The 18109-nt window shown below is 38.3% G+C and overlaps 1 protein-coding gene across 1 annotated transcript in view; it reads left to right on the top strand.

Moving 5' to 3' along the window:
* LOC141842885 (bifunctional dethiobiotin synthetase/7,8-diamino-pelargonic acid aminotransferase, mitochondrial-like) overlaps positions 1–18109 on the top strand; it is a 39683-nt gene that overhangs the window by 8016 nt on the left and 13558 nt on the right. Inside the window, exons 3-5 of the mRNA XM_074730866.1 lie at positions 1745–1878; positions 1947–2078; positions 2167–2301. Coding sequence (XP_074586967.1) covers positions 1745–1878; positions 1947–2078; positions 2167–2301 — 401 coding nt within the window. The remainder of the gene's footprint in view (positions 1–1744; positions 1879–1946; positions 2079–2166; positions 2302–18109) is intronic.

Genomic DNA, 18109 nt, shown 5'->3' with positions numbered 1-18109 from the left:
GCCTAAAATGGATGATCATTTTTGGTGACTCTTAATGGCCATAAGGACAAGGATCCAATCAAGGTTTACCTCAAAAGTGTGTTTATGGTTGTAAGGTACATACCATGAATTGAAAATTTGAACCATGCAGTTAGGCATAACTGGAAATTTACTATTATGTCTGATAACCAAAACACAACATTTGGCAACACAAGAAAGCTATTGTGGCGCAATGATGTTGACAGTACTGTGCGGGGGGGGGGGGGGGGGGGGGGGGGGTTTGTAAATATACCTTATAGTTGTTTGCTCTCTTTGCCCCAGAGGACGGATAGGGGAGGGATAGATGATCTTTAGGAAAAAAGAGGGGAATTCCTAGGGTTCAAAATTTCATTGTGGAAAAGAAAGGAAAAGAGGGGAATTTATAGGAAAGGAGAAGAGGAGGAGAACTTCTATAACCTCGCAAACTCATAGCTAGTCCGCAGCCATGAGGTTGTGGCTAGCCCAGAACCTTGCAGCTTGTTCATGGCCATGAGCTTGTGAACAACTAGTGGCCACTAGCTCGCGGCAACGAGCTTGTGACAAGTTGGCTATTGGGCTTGCAATAGATTGCAAAGAAAAGTTGGTTTGGAAGGGGAGGAAAGAAAATGTGTTCCATCCAGGTTCAAGTGGATGAAAAAAAGGCAAAATTGATCCATGTACGGATTTAGAATCCGTCCTTTCCTTTACTTTATGTCAAATAAACGGAGGAAAGTGTCTTGACTCTAGTGTAATTCATGCTTTGTAAGCCACACATTAGAGTTGTTTCGATTGGAAAAGGTTTGTCTTGTTAGCTTACTTAGGAATCAATTAAATGAGATCAAAGGACTCAAGTGAGTATCTATGTGGTTTTAGTTGCAATTTGTCGCTGACCCAGAGGCCACCATTGCCAATTTGGGCATTAGCCTCCACATCGTCAGTGTTGAGACTTAGGATGTGCCATGCTTCAATTTTATAATTCTAATTTATTTGGTATTAAATTAAATTCAGTATAAATTATAACTAAACATTAGTCTTATAAGTAAATTATGATTATAAATTATAAGTGATGAAATTATTATGTTGTGTGCTGCATGCTTATACTGCATGCTTATTGAGATTGTGTAGATTTGAAAGATCATAGTGTTTGGATGATTGTATATTTGATACATTTATTATTTATCAACTTTTATACTTTGGTTTCATGTTAGAGGTTCTCCTACCAACATTTCTGCCGATGCCTTGATACTTACATTGGTCTCTTGATCATCCTGTGACAGAGACGTTGAGTTGAATCATTAGGTGGTCTCTAGGTGTTTCTCTGGCACATACTGCAAGGGTTGGAGATCTGCATCTGAATTTCTGTTTTCCTGTACATTTTACTACTTGCATTTTGGTCTTTACGAGATGTATCTTATTAAACTTTTTTCACAGTTTATTTTTGAATCATATTTCTGAGGCACATGCATATTGTGACACTTTCTATTGTGCTTGTATGATGGCCATCTCTGTTCACTAAGACATGCTGCTGGGGAGAGCTCACTTAGCATGTGACAAAGAAATTCGTAGTGATCATTTGCTGTATTGCAACTATCATGAACCAGCTTTGTGTTTTCTTTCAGTTAGATACTCATGATCCCATTGTGGAAGTGCAAATTATGTTTTTTTTTTTTCAATTCGTTGTGAATACCTTTCTTGTCATCACTAATCGAAAGCTATGGCGTGACTATAAACATTGCATTTTTTGCAGTTATACAAGGTGCTGGTGGGATGCACATGGTCGATCCACTTTTCCAGCGGATCCTTGTTAAAGAATGCCAGTCACGTAAAATTCCTGTTATATTTGATGAAGTATTCACAGGGTTTTGGCGACTTGGAAGAGAGGTAAAGCAAAGTGGAATACCAACGTATAGATTTTAAAATTGTTTTGACACTCTCTGTTTATCTTGTAGTCTGCTGCTGAATTACTAGGCTGTTGGCCTGATGTCGCATGTTTCGCTAAATTGATGACTGGAGGAGTTGTTCCATTAGCTGCAACTTTAACTACTGAATCTATTTTTGAAGCATTTAAAGGTGACTCAAAGGTACATGATAATAACTTCTTTATATTGATTTTGTGTTGTCTGAGAGAAGATTCTACTTAGCCAAGCATTTCAATTCTTTTGTTTGTAGCTTATGGCACTTTTGCATGGTCATTCTTATTCTGCTCATGCTGTGGGTTGCGCATCAGCTGCAAAAGCTATCCAGTGGTTTAAAGATCCGTCCACCAATCCCAATATTGATAGTGAACGAAAAATACTAAAACAGGTATGGTTAATTTTCTGTTAATTCTATTTGAACGTTGTTCACACAATAGACATACTCCCTTTTAAAGAACAAGCCACATAGAATTAATGAAATGATGAGTAAGCTCATCGAATGTTTCTCCAAATTAAGGCAACCCTGTGACATTGACTAGAAATTTGATGATTACTATCTACTATACATCATTGCTTAACATTTGGGGCAATTGTTGCAGTGTTGATGGTACAATGGGTAAGTTGTTTAGCAAATTGATTGGTATCCATTCCATGCTTAACTTTTCAAGCATAAGTTGGACACTTCTTAATTGGGCCATTATCCTGGAATGAACTTCATTTTTTAACATGGATCTCTGCCACTAGTTGTCAAATCAACATATTCTGTGTGGAGTACTATTACTTAAGAGTTTAGATGACAACCCAACCCAACCCACCCACCCTATAATCCTGTAATTTTCTACATGATCCTTGTTGATTTCTCTCTCTTCATACATTATTGTATTTGGGTTGGACTTAGGCTTTATTTACCCTGGAGGAGGGTTACCATTTCAGCAGAGGGGGAAGACATGGTATGGATCTCCTTCACTTTTATTCATCTCAGGAGAAAATCTAGGGAGAAAACTATGCAGAAGCAATGTTTAAGGTGAAAAGAGTAATGAAAAGTCCAGATATCACAGTTCCATGGGCAATGCAATGCTGTGCATCACTGGTCACATTGTGCCAGTGGTCATTAAGTGGCATCTCCTAGCTCAGAATTGAATTGAGCTGCTCCTAGAACCCACGAATGAATGATTTTACTTGTGTCCACATCCTTTGTGGTTCTGGTTGTTAATGTTCTCCCTTGGAGGTAATTCCTATTTAGAATGTGTTCATTGAGGGATATCTTGATCATTGTTTAAAAATCTGAGAGCCGTGTGCCGAAGTTTCGGTCATAGAACGATATTTTTGGTATCGTATCGTGCCTTGCCGATACAATTTCGATAGTTTTTTAATTTTTAAATATAAATGTTTGGCAAAAACAAATAAACATATATATTTTTAAAGAAAATTGATATATCAATAACTCGAATTAAAATTGATACATCATAATATGTTACTTTTCTAATATCAAAAGGAGTGACATGAATCAGATGGAAGCATTCGTTCCTGCAACATTTTAATTAGGGGTGTAATCGAACCGAACCGAGCTAAACAGTAAGAGGCTCGAGCTCGATTCGTTTTTTTTCTAAGCTCGAGTTCGATTCAAACTTTAATTCTTAAGCTCGAGTTCGGCTCGTAATGAAATTAAATAGTTCGCGAACGGCTCGAGCTCGGTTCGAAAAAGGTTCGTTTTAAAGTTAAACGAATTTAGTTTGAGCTCGGTTCGAAAATAGCTCGTTTAAAAGTTAAATGAGCTTAGTTCAAGTTTGGCTTGTTAATAATATATAATATTTATAATTCATGTAATATATATATATATATATATTCGCGAGTCTCTTAACAAACACGTTCGTGAGCCTTTAAACGACATGTTCGCGAGTTCACAAACCAAATACTGTTAAGCTCGAGCTCGGCTCGATAATATATTCGAGCTCGAAATCAGGCTTGAGCTCGGCTCGTTAACTTAATCGAACGAACTCAAACGAATTTTTTTTTCGAGCCGAGATTCGAATAGCTCGTGAGGCTCCCTCGTCTACATCCCTAATTTTGATTAGATCAACTATATAGTTTTCCAACACCCAAATTTAAGTCAATATCAAATAAGAAATTTAGACATTTATATAGAGAATAATTAATGGATAAAATTATTAATAGATAAAATTTGCAAGACTCCTTTAATAGTTTCATAATAATCTCATAGAATTTTTCTTTATTTTTTAACTTGAATTTATTTTTATTTAATATAAAAAATAATAAAAATATTAATTTATATATATATATATATATAATTTGAATTTGATTTTGAATAAATTACAAATATGAATTCAAAATTTTCAAATAAAATATTTTTATTTTTTCTTTAATATTTTTTGTATTTTTTAATTTAAAAATAAATTTATATATTTTAATTGTATTAGTTAATTAACAGTTTTTTAATTAATTATTAATTTATATAATATATATATATATAGTTACCGTTATCTAATAATTAATTAGAAACTATATATATTAAATAATACATCACATATTTATATATATATACATATATTTTAAATAATATGTTTTATAAAAATTTGATATAACACTGATATAATAAATATAACAGTTATTATAACATATAAATATATATTTTATTTAAATATAACAATTTTAATTAAAATCGTTACATTGAGTTTCCGTATTCCGCCTCTTCTCTCGATTCCGCCTCCGCCTTCTTCCGATTCTGTCGTCTCCTGACTTCGTCGCTTTCCTCCTTTACTCACGATTCCGACTGCTAGCATCTCTTTTCTATTTAAATTGTAAATTTACAATCATACCCGACTATCTGAAGAAAAATGATAGCCACCTCGCCACCACTACTGATCTCTCGTTGGTTGCCCCTGCCAATTGCCCTCGCTGATCTAATCTCTGGCTAATCGCCCTCGTTGATGCTCCAGGTAAATTTTCGTCGTTTATATAACTTTTTTTCCTGATTAACCTAATCTCGTGATCGACAGATGCATGCGAAATTCTCTCGTGCATGTCGTGCCGGTCGGGTGTCAGTGCCAGTCCCACGTTGGAATAGTAAAACTGTGAGCATTGAGTGGTATGACTCGGTATTTTAAACATCTTTATCTAGAAAGGAGACGAGTGAGTTCTGGCAGTTGGTCCCAAGTCATTGATAAGCTACAGAGTCAGAGGGATGTTTCATCATTTCCCTATTTCTCCACCTTTCCCCTCCCTATCAACTAAGTAAACAACCCTTTTTGTCTCCCGCCTGCTTCCCTTCGTTCCTCATCCTCCAGTTTCCCTCCTCTGGAATAAAGATACCCTTAGAAAACATAAGATATTTTGTCTATTGGCTCGTACGTGCAAAGATTGTATGACATTGTTTGTGTGAGACGTTGGTCATGACATGTATGAATGAATGGATAGTCTAAAAGTTCATTGAGCATCTTCATTTGCTACATTAAACTTTCTCCAGATCTCTGTACCAAACTCTAAAAATTGGTCACTGAGACTCATGGTAACTCAATGCTATTGTAAATTTAAAGTTGATGTTAACATGTTGGATTGGGTTGCAACAGGCAATCAATATCTATGGAGAATCACTTTGCCCTTGTGGACTCAGAATAACCAACATTTACACATGTCAAATTAACTGAACATCATGTTAACACATTATAACCTCCTTGCATTAATCAATCTTCAACTAAAAACTTAAAAACTCTCAAAGTAACAAATAGATGTGTGAACATCGAGATTAATATTATTCTATCAAATTCGGTATCATCTTTTGTTGTGATATAGAAAATCCATGAAGTGCAGCAATTTTTGGGAGTTAGTGACACATTTTTGTTTTGTTACTCTGAATCAAATTTTATGGTAGGGTACCTTGTGTGAATGCTGGACTTGTAAACATTATGAAATAGCTATAGACGTCATAACAACCATGACGTATAAAAGAAATACTTGACCACAAAGTTTGGAAAAGAAAACACAAATTTGATGGTTCAATTTAGGCAATTTTCTTTTTCTATATTCTTAGAGATGTTCTTGATCATGATTATTATGTACCTATAGGTGCACCAAGATCTGTGATAATCTCTTCCACCCTCCAAATAGTAGTAAATACCTCCTCTCAAGGATATGTAACTGGGACTGTTACTGTTTTTTATTTAGGTTTCTTTATATAAAATGTATGAAGATACATGTAAAAAATGGATCCAAATTTCAATATAAATAAAAATACTTGGAGTAACTGTAAGGTTAAAAGTAATGTCCTAATAATCCATGAATTTAATCATGAATTAGACATTAAAAAGTTGATATCTTAGGAGGTGAAAGATAGATATTGGTGAGATGGTTGAAATATATTGACAAAAAAATGAAGAGTTTCGTGGCTCAGTGAGCTCTACTCTCATGGTTGAGAATGACATTTCCAATGATGAGATAATTCTATCAGCATGGCATATCAGTCAATAGATTGAGCTATGGAAACACAATGTTTGAGGCATATCTATATTAAATCATAATAGGATAACAAGAGCAATCATAAGTAAATCACCAATATTTCAAATATGATTCACTCCAGTAGGAAATAAAGAATATGATAGTTTAATAGTACAATATTTATCATAGCTCTAAAAAATGAATATAGCATTTTCGAACATGAAAAATATATGTTATCAAAGTAATAATAATGACAAAAGAACTCAAAGACACGACAAGTAGACACTGTTGTGTCTTGAGAAGTAAAGGTAGTAGTGCACCTAATAACGTAGGTCAATACCCTATTAGCCTTGGGCTAATATAGAAGAACATATAATAGGGTTGTCAGGAAAACTAAGAGAAGAGCCTCCTAAAAGAAATTCAGAAAAAGGTAGAGAAACATATAAATAAGAAGTTTAAACATAGATACATCTCATGTCTACCTCTAAAATGAACCAAACTCATATTTCTATATCCATTCGTAGACTAGGAAAGTTAATTATACATCATAACTGGGGTAGGCATCACCAATACCAACCAAGGGGTTGGTTTGGTCATTAAGTTGATCTTATTTGACCACGTGACCTCTAGTTAGTATTGATGACGCTTACTATCTCTAACATACAATATCACTAGTCGTGCAGTCTCTAGTTAGGTAGCATATCTTTAAGGTCATGTGAGCTCAAATTAGAAATAAATCATAACTTCCACATACCAAAGTATGATGGTCAAATTGGTAGAATCTAACAAACATTAACCTTAACTTAGTGGCAAAAGCATCACTATGGGAATGCCATAACTTACCAAATGTGATGGGAATATTACCAAGTCCTTAAGTTAATACATGTGTTTCTAGAGCTCATAATATAGGAAAAATAATTCCATGATTTCTCAAAGTTTCCAGAATAACAATAGGATAATAACAAGTTAACTATCTAATCATGATTCATTAATTATGTAGATCTCAAATATGCTTTAATATCACTACTAAAAGAATTGTGAGCATGATAAATCAGTATATCATACATGGACATCTATGCACAAGGATCCAAAACTATATTAGGAAGAATACTGAAAGTAAGAAATTTAAAAGATCTGCACAAATTCTCTATTGAATTTGTTTTAGATGCTATAAACACAAATATAACATTGCCTAAGGTATTTTGAATTTTGCACCATCATGACTTGGTGACCATATCTTCGGATTTTCATAAAACACCCTCTTCTCAATTCTTTATTCCCAATGGGTTCAAGAACTTGTCTACCTTCCGATTTTCATGTCACTTAATATGTTGTTTAGCAAAAGAAACCAATTGCCCCTTTGTTCTTTAACTCAATGCGCGTCACTCTTCACGCAAAGGGGAGAATCCTACCTTAAGCGAAGGGTTTAAGTAGAAGCCACCTTTGTTTTTGATGACTTCCACTGTGATTCTCCATAATTCTTTGCCCAAAAGGTGTGAGAGTATGAACGAACTATGAACTATCCAATAACAACAAAAAGAATGTTCACCACAAACCTTTTTCCTCAACTTCTCTTAGAATACTATGGTTGCCTTAGATCTACTAGGTGATGCTTGATGAAGGCATGGTAAAGAAAAAGAAACAAATTGAAGAATAATTAGGGTTTAATTGAATTTTGAACTTAATTTTAATTGCTTAGTAAATTTTGGTAATTTAGAGTTATCTTTTTTCTTTTGACAATTAATTAAAGGGATAATTGCATTCCCAATTATGGTCTAGCGTGTTTCTCGATTTAGCTATTTGTTTTCTAGTTTTCATTAAGGTTGAGTCTATAAAAAGTAGTCTAAGTCCATATCTTTTAATTAATAAAAAGTTTTATTGTGCCTCTCTGTGTGAGAGCTCTTTTTGTGAGGTTGTTCATTTTGGTTGTCAATTGTGCTACATGTGGTAAGAGAGCCAATCTACAACTTCTTTACGTGCTTTATTGTTTGCCCCTCATGACAAGAAACCTCACCTCTAGCAAAACCCCCTTCGAGCTGTCCCCCTAACTTGAAGGCTCGGTTGGGCATAAAGATTGGGGTGTACAAGGCATGTCAAGCAGTGAAAACTTGTGGCAATGTGCAAGGGCTGCCCAAACAGGAGTCATACAGGAGGCAGACTTGACAATCATGTAAGCAAGACATGTAAGCAGGGCATGCCGAGTAGCGACAAGGGTTGCGGCAGTGCGGGAGGGGGGGGGGGGGGGTGATCCAAGAACAAGCCATGTAGAAGGCAGACTTGGTGATTATGGTAGGGCATGTCAGGCAACAACAAAAGATGTGGCAGTGTGCAAGGCTATCCAACCACAAGTCATGCAGGAGGCATAATTGGATTGTGGTGAATTGGTGCGAGGATTGGACGTGCTAGGTTCGAGCATTTAGCCAAGCAGGGTTATAGGAAATGTGATGAAGCAGGACAGATGGAGCAGTAGGACGATACAGTTTCGGTATTGTATCGTACCGTGCCGATATAGTTTCGGTATTTTTTAAATATAAAATATATTAATTAAAAATAAAAAATTTAATCTAAATATTAAAATAATAATAATAAAATAGTTATATATATTAAATTAATAGGATAATTTTATTAGATTTTAATTAAATCTATTTAAATTATCTCAATCATAGTTAGGAGTTGATTAAAATTATTAACTTAAATATTTATTAAAACCTAAGTTAAACCCGTCGCTCGGCTTTGACGTCGTTCCGCGCGACCGCGAGAATGCGCAACCTGTGTGACACTTTCGGAGGCATTGCCGGGGTCAGGCGACGTATTCAGAGGTGTCGTCGGGCTCGAGCGACGACTCTAGTCACCCATGTCGTGCGAGAACACGCAGCCCGTGTGACCACGATCACACGCGGCCGACGCAATGCTTCTGGAGGCATCGTCAGGCTCAGGCGACGCCTCCGGAAGCGTCAGCGGGCTCGGGTGACGGCTCCGATCGCCCATCCTATTCGATGTTGTTCTGCACGACTATGAGAACGCATGGCCCGCACGACCGCAAGCACGTGTGGCTCACGGGATGCTTCCGGGGGCGTCGCCAGGCCCGAGTGACGTCTCCGGAAGGTGTTCCGGTCAGAACCACTTATGCTGGTGCCGGTCTGCTGGCGGAACGAGATGTTTCGCCCGTATTAGGCGAAACGGGTCGAGATTTTTATCCATGGTGCTAACTTAGCAGAATGATATGACAAAGCACAAGGTTTGCAGGTTGTCATTTGGCATTAGGCTAAGGCAGCTGGGTGATGTGGACAAGCAGTTCTGTATATATGAGAAAGGCAGTTGGCAAAACCACCATGTAATCGCCAAAGATAGTTGGCAAAACTACCATATAACCACCATGTAACCGCCAATGTAACCGCTGCCTGTGCATTATAAATAGGCAAGATTAGACATTGTCAAGGGGGTAAAATCATGAGAAATTCGTGAGCGAATTTGTAGTGTTCCACTTGTAATCCTTTGTTAATACAGGTTGAGAAGTTTCCTGTACATTGTGTGTTGCTTGCCTGTGACTTTTGTTGGTCAAACTCAAGGAAGGCATGGTGGTGCATTTGTGGGCTGAATCAAGTGCGGGACTTGGTGGTCGCGCAGGAAAATTTTGAAGGCAGAAATTGCCCCTATGACTATTGGTATCAAAGCGAGATCAGATGGCTGGAGGCAACCACGAAATTAGAGAACGGATTGCAATTCTTAAAGCCTTAATTGGTTCTGTCCCCGAGGGAGATGCTGATTACAATTTGATGGCAAAGATTGTCAATTTGGAGGCTACAATTGATTAGATTTGGGGGTCTGTGATGGAGGAATTTGCTTAGATTTGCAAAGACATTGATGATTTACGCTCTGAAATAGTTATTCTACGAAGAGTGGTGACTTCTAATGCAGAAAGAGAAGTTGATCGTCCTACGATAAGAGTTCCATAACTCAAATCCTTTGGAGGCATATGGAGTGCCAAGGAACTTGAAAACTACTTGTGGGATATGGAGCAGTATTTTTCGATTGCTAGGATGCCTGAAATTGAACAAGTGATAATTTTCAACATGTACCTTGTTAGTGATGCCAAGTTATGGTGGTGAACGTGTATGGTAGGGACTCCAATGTTGGTCTGAAAAAAATTGACACTTGGGTTCGGTTGAAGAAGGAAATGAAGGATCAGTTTCTTCTAAGCAATGCCTTGTGGATTGCACAAGATGGGTTGAAACATCTCAAACAGAAGGGTTTGCGAGGAACTATGTCAAAGAATTTAGTTCTTTGATATTGGATATTCAGAATATGTTTGAAGACGACAAGTTGTATACCTTTCTTTATGGGCACAGATTGAACTTCGAAGGTAGAATGTGAAAGATCTTCCTAGTGCTATTGTTGCTGCTGATGCCTTTGTCAATTTTCATACAAACAAAGACAGTTTGGATGCTTCTCCATCTTCCAAGTCTAGGAACAATCAAAAGGACAAGGAAGTGGAATGGAAGAACTAGATAACAATCAGCAGAATGACAGGAATGATTATGTTGTCGTCCAAGGAAAGAACAACTTGAAGAACCAGGGTTGTTTCTTATGCAATAGGCCTCACTTAGCAAGGGATTGTCCCAAGCGAGAAGCTAAATGCTCTCTTGGCAGAAGAGAACATTGAATGCTCGAAACAAGAAGGTGTTTCTTTTGTTAATCCTTTACATTGGTTGAATTCAATTATTGATATTGATTCTGAAAGGACTGTAGAGGTTACCATAGAACTTTTAGCAAGGTCATTGGGATTACGTTGGAGCAGGTGGCCTACATACCGAAGTGTTCGACGAGGACGTTAAATTCTTTTGGTGGGGTAGTTTGTTAGACTCCTAACTTAAAGGCTTGATTGGGCACAAGGATTGGGGCGCTGTTCCTTTGTTCCAACCTATTGGGCATGTGCGCAAGGCATGTCAAGTAGCGAATACTTGCAGCGATGCGCGGGGGCTGCCCAAGCAGAAGTCATGTAGGAGGCAAACTTGATAATCATGCAAGCAAGGCATGCAGGCAGGACATGCCAAGTAGCGACAAGGGTTGCGATAGCGCGCAGAGGGTTGTCCAAGCACAAGTCATGTAGTAGACAGACTTAGTAATTATGTGAGCAGGGCATGTCAGCGGGGCATGTCAAGCAACAACAAAAGATGTGGCAGCGTGCAGGACTATCCAACCACAAGTCATGCAGGAGGCAAACTTGGATTATTACGATATGTGCGGGGATTGGGACGTGTTAGGTTCGAGCATTTAGCCAAGCAGGCTTGCAAGAAATGTGAGCGATGACATATGGTGGGCGCATGCAATGCAACATGACAGATGGAGCAGTAGGGTTGTTTAGCCTAAGTTCACGGTGCCGAGCTTGGGCCATGCACAAGGAGTGCAGGCTGACATATGGCATGGTGCCAAAGTAGTAGAATCATGGAGCCAGGCACAAGGTGTGTAGGATAACATTTGGTGTGGTGCCAAAATAGTAGAATGACAGGGCAAAGCACAAGGCATGTAGGGTAACATGTGGCGTGGTGCCAAAGTAGCAGAATGACGAGGTCTTGTACGAGATGTGTAGGCATACATTTGGCATGATGCCAATGTAGCAGAATGATGGGGCAAAGCACAAAGCGTGTAGACTAACACTTGACATGAGGTTACTGCAGCAGGGTGATGTGGACGATGGCATGCGGTGAGCGCATGTGCAGCATGACAGATGGAGCAGTAGGGTTGTTTTGTAGGGATGTTTAGCCTAAGTACGCGGTGCTAAGCTTGGGCCATGCATAGGAGTGCAGGCTGACATTTGGCATGGTGCTAAAGCAGCAGAATCATGGAGCCATGCACAAGGTGTGTAAGATAACATTTGGTGTGGTGTCATAGCAAAATGATGGGGCAAAGCACAAGGCATGCATACTAACATTTGGTGTGGTGCCAAAGTAGTAGAATGACTGGGCCATGCACAAGGCGTGTAGGTGTACATTTGGCTTGGATCCAACACAGCAGAATGATGGGGAAAAGCACAAGGCATGCAGGCTTACACTTGACACGAGGCTAATGCAGCAGGGTGATGTGGATAAATAGTTCTATACATGTGAGAAAGGTAGTTGGCCAAACTACCATATAATTGCCAAAGGTAGCATGTAACCACCATATAACCGCCAATGTAATAGCTGCCTATACATTATAAATAGGCAAGGTTAGACATTTGCAAGGAGGGAAAAATCATGAGGAATTCGTGAGCAAATGTATAATGTTCCACTAGTAATCCTTTGTTATTGTTGTGAATAATAGAGGTTGGGAAGTTTCTTGTAAATTGTGTGTTGCTTGCCTATGACTTTTGTTGGTCAAACTTGAGGAAGACATTCTCTTGTGCCTTGGTGGTGCATTTGTGGGTTGAATCAAGTGCAGGATTTGGTGGCTGTGCAGGAAAGTTTCGAAGGCAGAAATTGATCCTGTGACACCTTATATTAGAACGAGGTTAGATGGCTGGAGGCAACCATGAAGTCAGAGAACAGATTGCAATTCTTGAAGCCTTAATTGGTTCTGTCCTTGAGGGAGATGCTGATTACAATTTGATAGCAAAGATTGTCAATTTGGAGGCTACAATTGATTAGATTTGGAGGTCTCTAATGGAGAATTTGCTCAGATTCGCAAAGACAATGATGATTTGTGCTTTGAAATAGTTATTCTGCGAAGAGCGGTGGCTTCTAATGCAGAAAGAGGAGTTGATCGTCTTACGATAAGAGTTCCAGAACTAAAATCCTTTGAAGGCATACGGAGTGCCAAGGAACTTGAAAACTACTTGTGGGATATGGAGTAGTACTTTTCGGCTGTTAGGATGTTTGAAATTGAAAAAGTGATAATTTTCAGCATGTACCTTGTTGGTGATACCAAGTTATGGTGAAGAACGCGCATGGTCGGGATGCCAATGTTGGTCGGGAAAAAAATTGACAATTGGGTTTGGTTGAAGAAGGAAATGAAGGATCAATTTCTTCCAAGCAATACCTCGTGAATTGCACGAGATGGGTTGAAATGTCTCAAATATAAGGGTTCTGTCAAAGAATTCAGTTCTTTGATGTTGGATGTTAGAATATGTCTGAAAAGGACAAGTTGTATAACTTTTTGTATGATTTGTAGCCTTAGACATAGATTGAACTTCGAAGGCAGAATATGAAAGGTCTTCCTAGTGCTATTGTTGCTGCTGATGCCTTTGTCTATTTTCATACAAACAAAGATAGTTTGGATGCTTCTCCGCTTTCCAAATCTAGGAACAATCGAAAGGATAAGAAAGTGGAATGGAAGAATGATACGGCTAACAATCAGCGGAATGGCAAGAATGATCATGTTGTCATCCAAGGAAAGAACAACTTGAAGAACTAGGGTTGTTTCTTATGCAATGGGCCTCACTTGGCAAGGGATTATCCCAAGCGAGAGAAGTTAAATGCTCTCTTGGCAAAAGAGAACATTGAATGCCTCGAACAAGAAGTTGTTTCTCTTGTTAATCCTTTACATTCTGTCGAATTCAATTATTGATATTGATTCTGAGGGACTATAGAGGTTACCACAAACACTTCTAGTAAGGTCATTGGGATTACCTGCAGAGGAATGTATATCCTCCTTATAGTGTTTGACGAGGGCGTCAAATTCTTCTGGTGGGGGTAGTTTGTCAGACTCTTAACTTGAAGGATTGGCTGGGAAATCAGATTGGGCATTACTCCGTTGTTCCAGCCTATTGGACATGTGTGCAAGACATGTCAAGCAGCGAAGACTTGCGGCAATACAAGGGGGCTGCACATGTAGAAGTCATGTAGGAGGAAAAATTGCAATCATGCAAGCAAGGCTTGCCAAGCAATGACAAGGGTTGCGGCAGCGTGCGGAGGGCTGTCCAAGCACAAGTCATGCAAGAGGTAGATTTGGTGATTATGCGAGTAGAGCATGTCAAGCAGCAACAAAAAATGTGGGAGCGTGCAGGGCTTTCCAACCACAAGTCATGCAGGAGGTAGACTTGGATTGTGGCGAACATGTGCTAGGATTGAACGTGCTAGGTCTGAGCACTAGCATCGAGCATTTAGCCAAGCGATGACATGTGGTAGGCGCATGCAATGCAGCACGACAGATGGAGCAGCAGGGGTTGTTTAGCCTAAGTTCGCGGTGTTGGGCTTTGGCTATGCACAAGGAGTGCAAACTGACATTTGGCATAGTGCCAAAGCAGCAGAATCATGGGGCCATGCACAAGGTGTGTAGGCTAACATTTGACATGGTGCCAAAGTAGCAGAATGACAGGGCAAAGCAAAGGCGTGCAGGCTAACATTTAGTGTGGGGCCAAATTAATAGAATGACGGGGCCATACACAAGGCGACATGGTGCCAACACAACAGAATGATGGGGCAAAGCACAAGGCGTGTAGGCTAACACTTGACATTAGGCTAAGGCAGTAGGGTGATGTGGACAAACAATTTTGTACATGTGAGAAAGACAGTTGGCAAAACTATCATGTAACCGTCAAAGGTAGTTGGCAAACTACCATGTAACTGCCAATGTAACAGTTGCCTATGCATTATAAATAGGCAAGGCTAGGCATTGGCAAGGGGGGAAAAATCATGAGGAATTCGTGAGCGAATTAGTAATGTTCCATTTGTAATCCTTTTTATTGTTGTGAATAATAGAGGTTGGGAAGTTTTTTGTACATTGTGTGTTGCTTGCGTGTGACTTTTGTTAGTCAAACTCGAGGGAGGCATTCTCTTGTACCTTGGTGGTGCATTTGTGGGCTAAATTAAGTGCGAGATTTGTTGGCCGCGCAGGAAAATTTCGAAGGCAGAAATTGACCGTTTGACACCGTCCTCCAATAAAGCACTACTGCAAACACAGCAGTTGATGCCCTCTTTGATCTTTGTTTGAGACCTTTAACATCTCACATTTAGGTTTTCTCGGTACTTGTTGAGTCTTCTTCTTTCTGTCTTTCATTTGCGCTCACTAGACCTGACACCCACTCAATCTTCCACAACAACTGCACCATCTCACAAGCAAAGGAAAGCCTGTGTCTACAAGCATCCAGTTTCGCCACCCTTATGAACCCATGGCGTGACCTCGTTTGTGAACAAAGCCACCATCATGATTCCACGTGCTTGTGATCGTTTGTGAACCCTTACTCCACTTGTGTGCCTTCCGCCAGTAGTACCATACAACATTCAGGGAACAAGTGTTGATGTTGTCTACGAGCCAAACCCTACTTTCTTAGCACAACCATAATCACCCCTTTTCCAGCAAGGTTTTCACCAATTAACAACTCCTAACTGGCAGCCTGTGTTGACCATTGTTGTAATAAGGAATACAATCTCCTTTTGTTGGTGTCTGTGGCTGTCACAATAAAGTAGAGCATCTCCCTCTAAGAAGTGGTTGACATCCTTTCACAAGGAAGAATAAGCCAAATCCTAATTCATCCCTACTTTAATTATTTTTGTGGGCCCCATTTGTAAAAAAAATGTTGTTATTGAAGCTACTACGTTAACCCCAAAAACCCCTTCCCTTGGATTTCATTCAGGGATCTACTATAACGCACAAAGGAGATCCAGTTTGTGTGTGGATTTTATGGCACACATTTCATAACAAAGAGGTTCACATCGAATTAGTAATCTGATCCTCTCTTTGAAAATTATTGCAATTCTAATTTAGTTAGATTAGTTAATTTTGGTGCATTTATCCATTTTTCTCATATACATTATTTGTATTCTTATCTACATCAACATCTTTATTTTGTTTAGTTTCCTACCTATTTTCTTAATTTACTGTGTTAGTTTATAATCTTCATTACTTGTCAAACCTCCACATCAATTATGACAAGGAACTCCACCATTAATGATGTAGATAGTTGAGCTACTGAAGATCAGCTCCGATCTAGAGTGGAAGATCTTATGTTGCTAATGTAATCGACAAGCTGGTAAACAGAGACTATTATTCTGTTCTCGATGAAGACCACTTTTTGGAGACTCATGCTCAACTTGAGGTAGACATGAGACATTACCGGCAATTATGTCACTAACATAGTTGACAAGCTAGTAAAACATAAGAGTCTTGAGATTGTAGGTCATACATTTCATGTAGCTCTATGATCGTCACCTAGGCATCATTTGTTTGTTATTATTCTCTTCTCGACGAAGACCACTTTTTGGAGACTCATGCTTGAAGGGCTTAGACATGAGACATACTACCAACTTAGTTGAACTTTTCAATGGTCAGTTAGTCATAAAGATATTTCTTAATGGATAGCCTAAATGGAGGATGACTGTAATTGATACACTATAACAAATGCGATTTGCAAAAATCATACTGTTCCACAAATAAATATTGGTAAGTGTCTAAGATCGATACGTTGCAAATAGGAAATACCCATCATATAGTGGATAGAAATGAAACAAATATTAAACAAAAATGTACATCCACACTTCAAAAATTAATACACTATGTGGATTAACCAAAAACAATTAATATGAGTGTCATTAAATGTGTAAGCAAATTTCTTATGCATGCTAGACCCTAGGGAACATTCATTACTGGACTTAAGCCTAAAATCAAATACCAAGTTAAGTTATTTGCCCCCACTTCAATTGAAGAAGTTTGCTATTAAAATGAAGAGATCGAACAATTTGTGAAATCTTCCACCTTTTGAGTGTTAGGCCCTTCAACAAAAAATGTATAATTCTCCAATTTATAGGGGTTACCACAACTAGGAAGATCCACTAGATCAACTCACCTTAAAATTGTCATCCAACGAGTGGAGACTAACACAAAGGCCCCTAGGAGGGCGGAGAATCATAACTTGAATGGTTAATGCTATAACTGTTGTGGTAAGGGTCATGAAACATCTAAGTTCTTACACATAGTCTTGAACTTAGAAAATGAAGACAACTTGGAGGTTGATGTTGCATACTTTACAACTTTGGGTAGTGATGAAGAGTTGAATGCTTTAACAAGCACTAATAGACTAAGAGAGCTGAGGAAAAGATGTAAGACTTAATGTAGTGCGTTGTATCCTATGCACACCCGACTAGCATCTTTGAAGTACAAAAATAAGTCTTGAAAAATTGTTATCGATAATGAGAGTTGTATGAACGTAATTTTCATATAGGTCTTTTCTAGGATTCAAGTCGCGCTTGAAACACATCCTGTTAGTGTTAGCCCTAGAGCTAATTATGAGATGATTGACAAAGAAATTTTTGTATCATATTTCATTAATAAAAGATAAAATTTATGATTATTATATTTACTTTAGATCTGTGCTAGATGAATAAGTATAATAATGTCCAAAGGTAGTATATTCCAGTCTACAACATATCAATTGGTTGAATTGATAGTGGAAGACTATAGACATATATATAGAACACTACTCTTAATTATTTCTAGTCAAACTTTAATATACAAGGGTAATATTAATGCGTTAAGACTAGCATGTAGGTCAACTGATAACTTAATCTCACAAGTCATTGATATAAGATATCAAGTTGACACATGTGTATATATTAGAGAATATGTATTGAATTGACCAGCCATGATAATGTTTGATGGATCGTTATATGAGTGTCATAAACATAGTGACTATTAGTATAAATAATCCTTAGACTTGAAGTCATTATGATTTCTTACATAAGGAGTTGTGTACTTTAGCATCAACAAACGTTACTTGTAACAAGGTGGGCTATAAAATCGATCATTGAGTATGTAATAAATTATGTGGA

This window comes from Curcuma longa, chromosome 12 (assembly GCF_044706935.1).
Source record: "Curcuma longa cultivar G26 ecotype Majalengka, Jawa Barat chromosome 12, ITB_CL_G26_1.1, whole genome shotgun sequence".
Lineage (NCBI taxonomy): Eukaryota > Viridiplantae > Streptophyta > Magnoliopsida > Zingiberales > Zingiberaceae > Curcuma > Curcuma longa.
The sequence above is the reverse complement of the archived record's forward strand: the minus strand, read 5'-3'. Positions and strand labels throughout refer to the sequence as shown.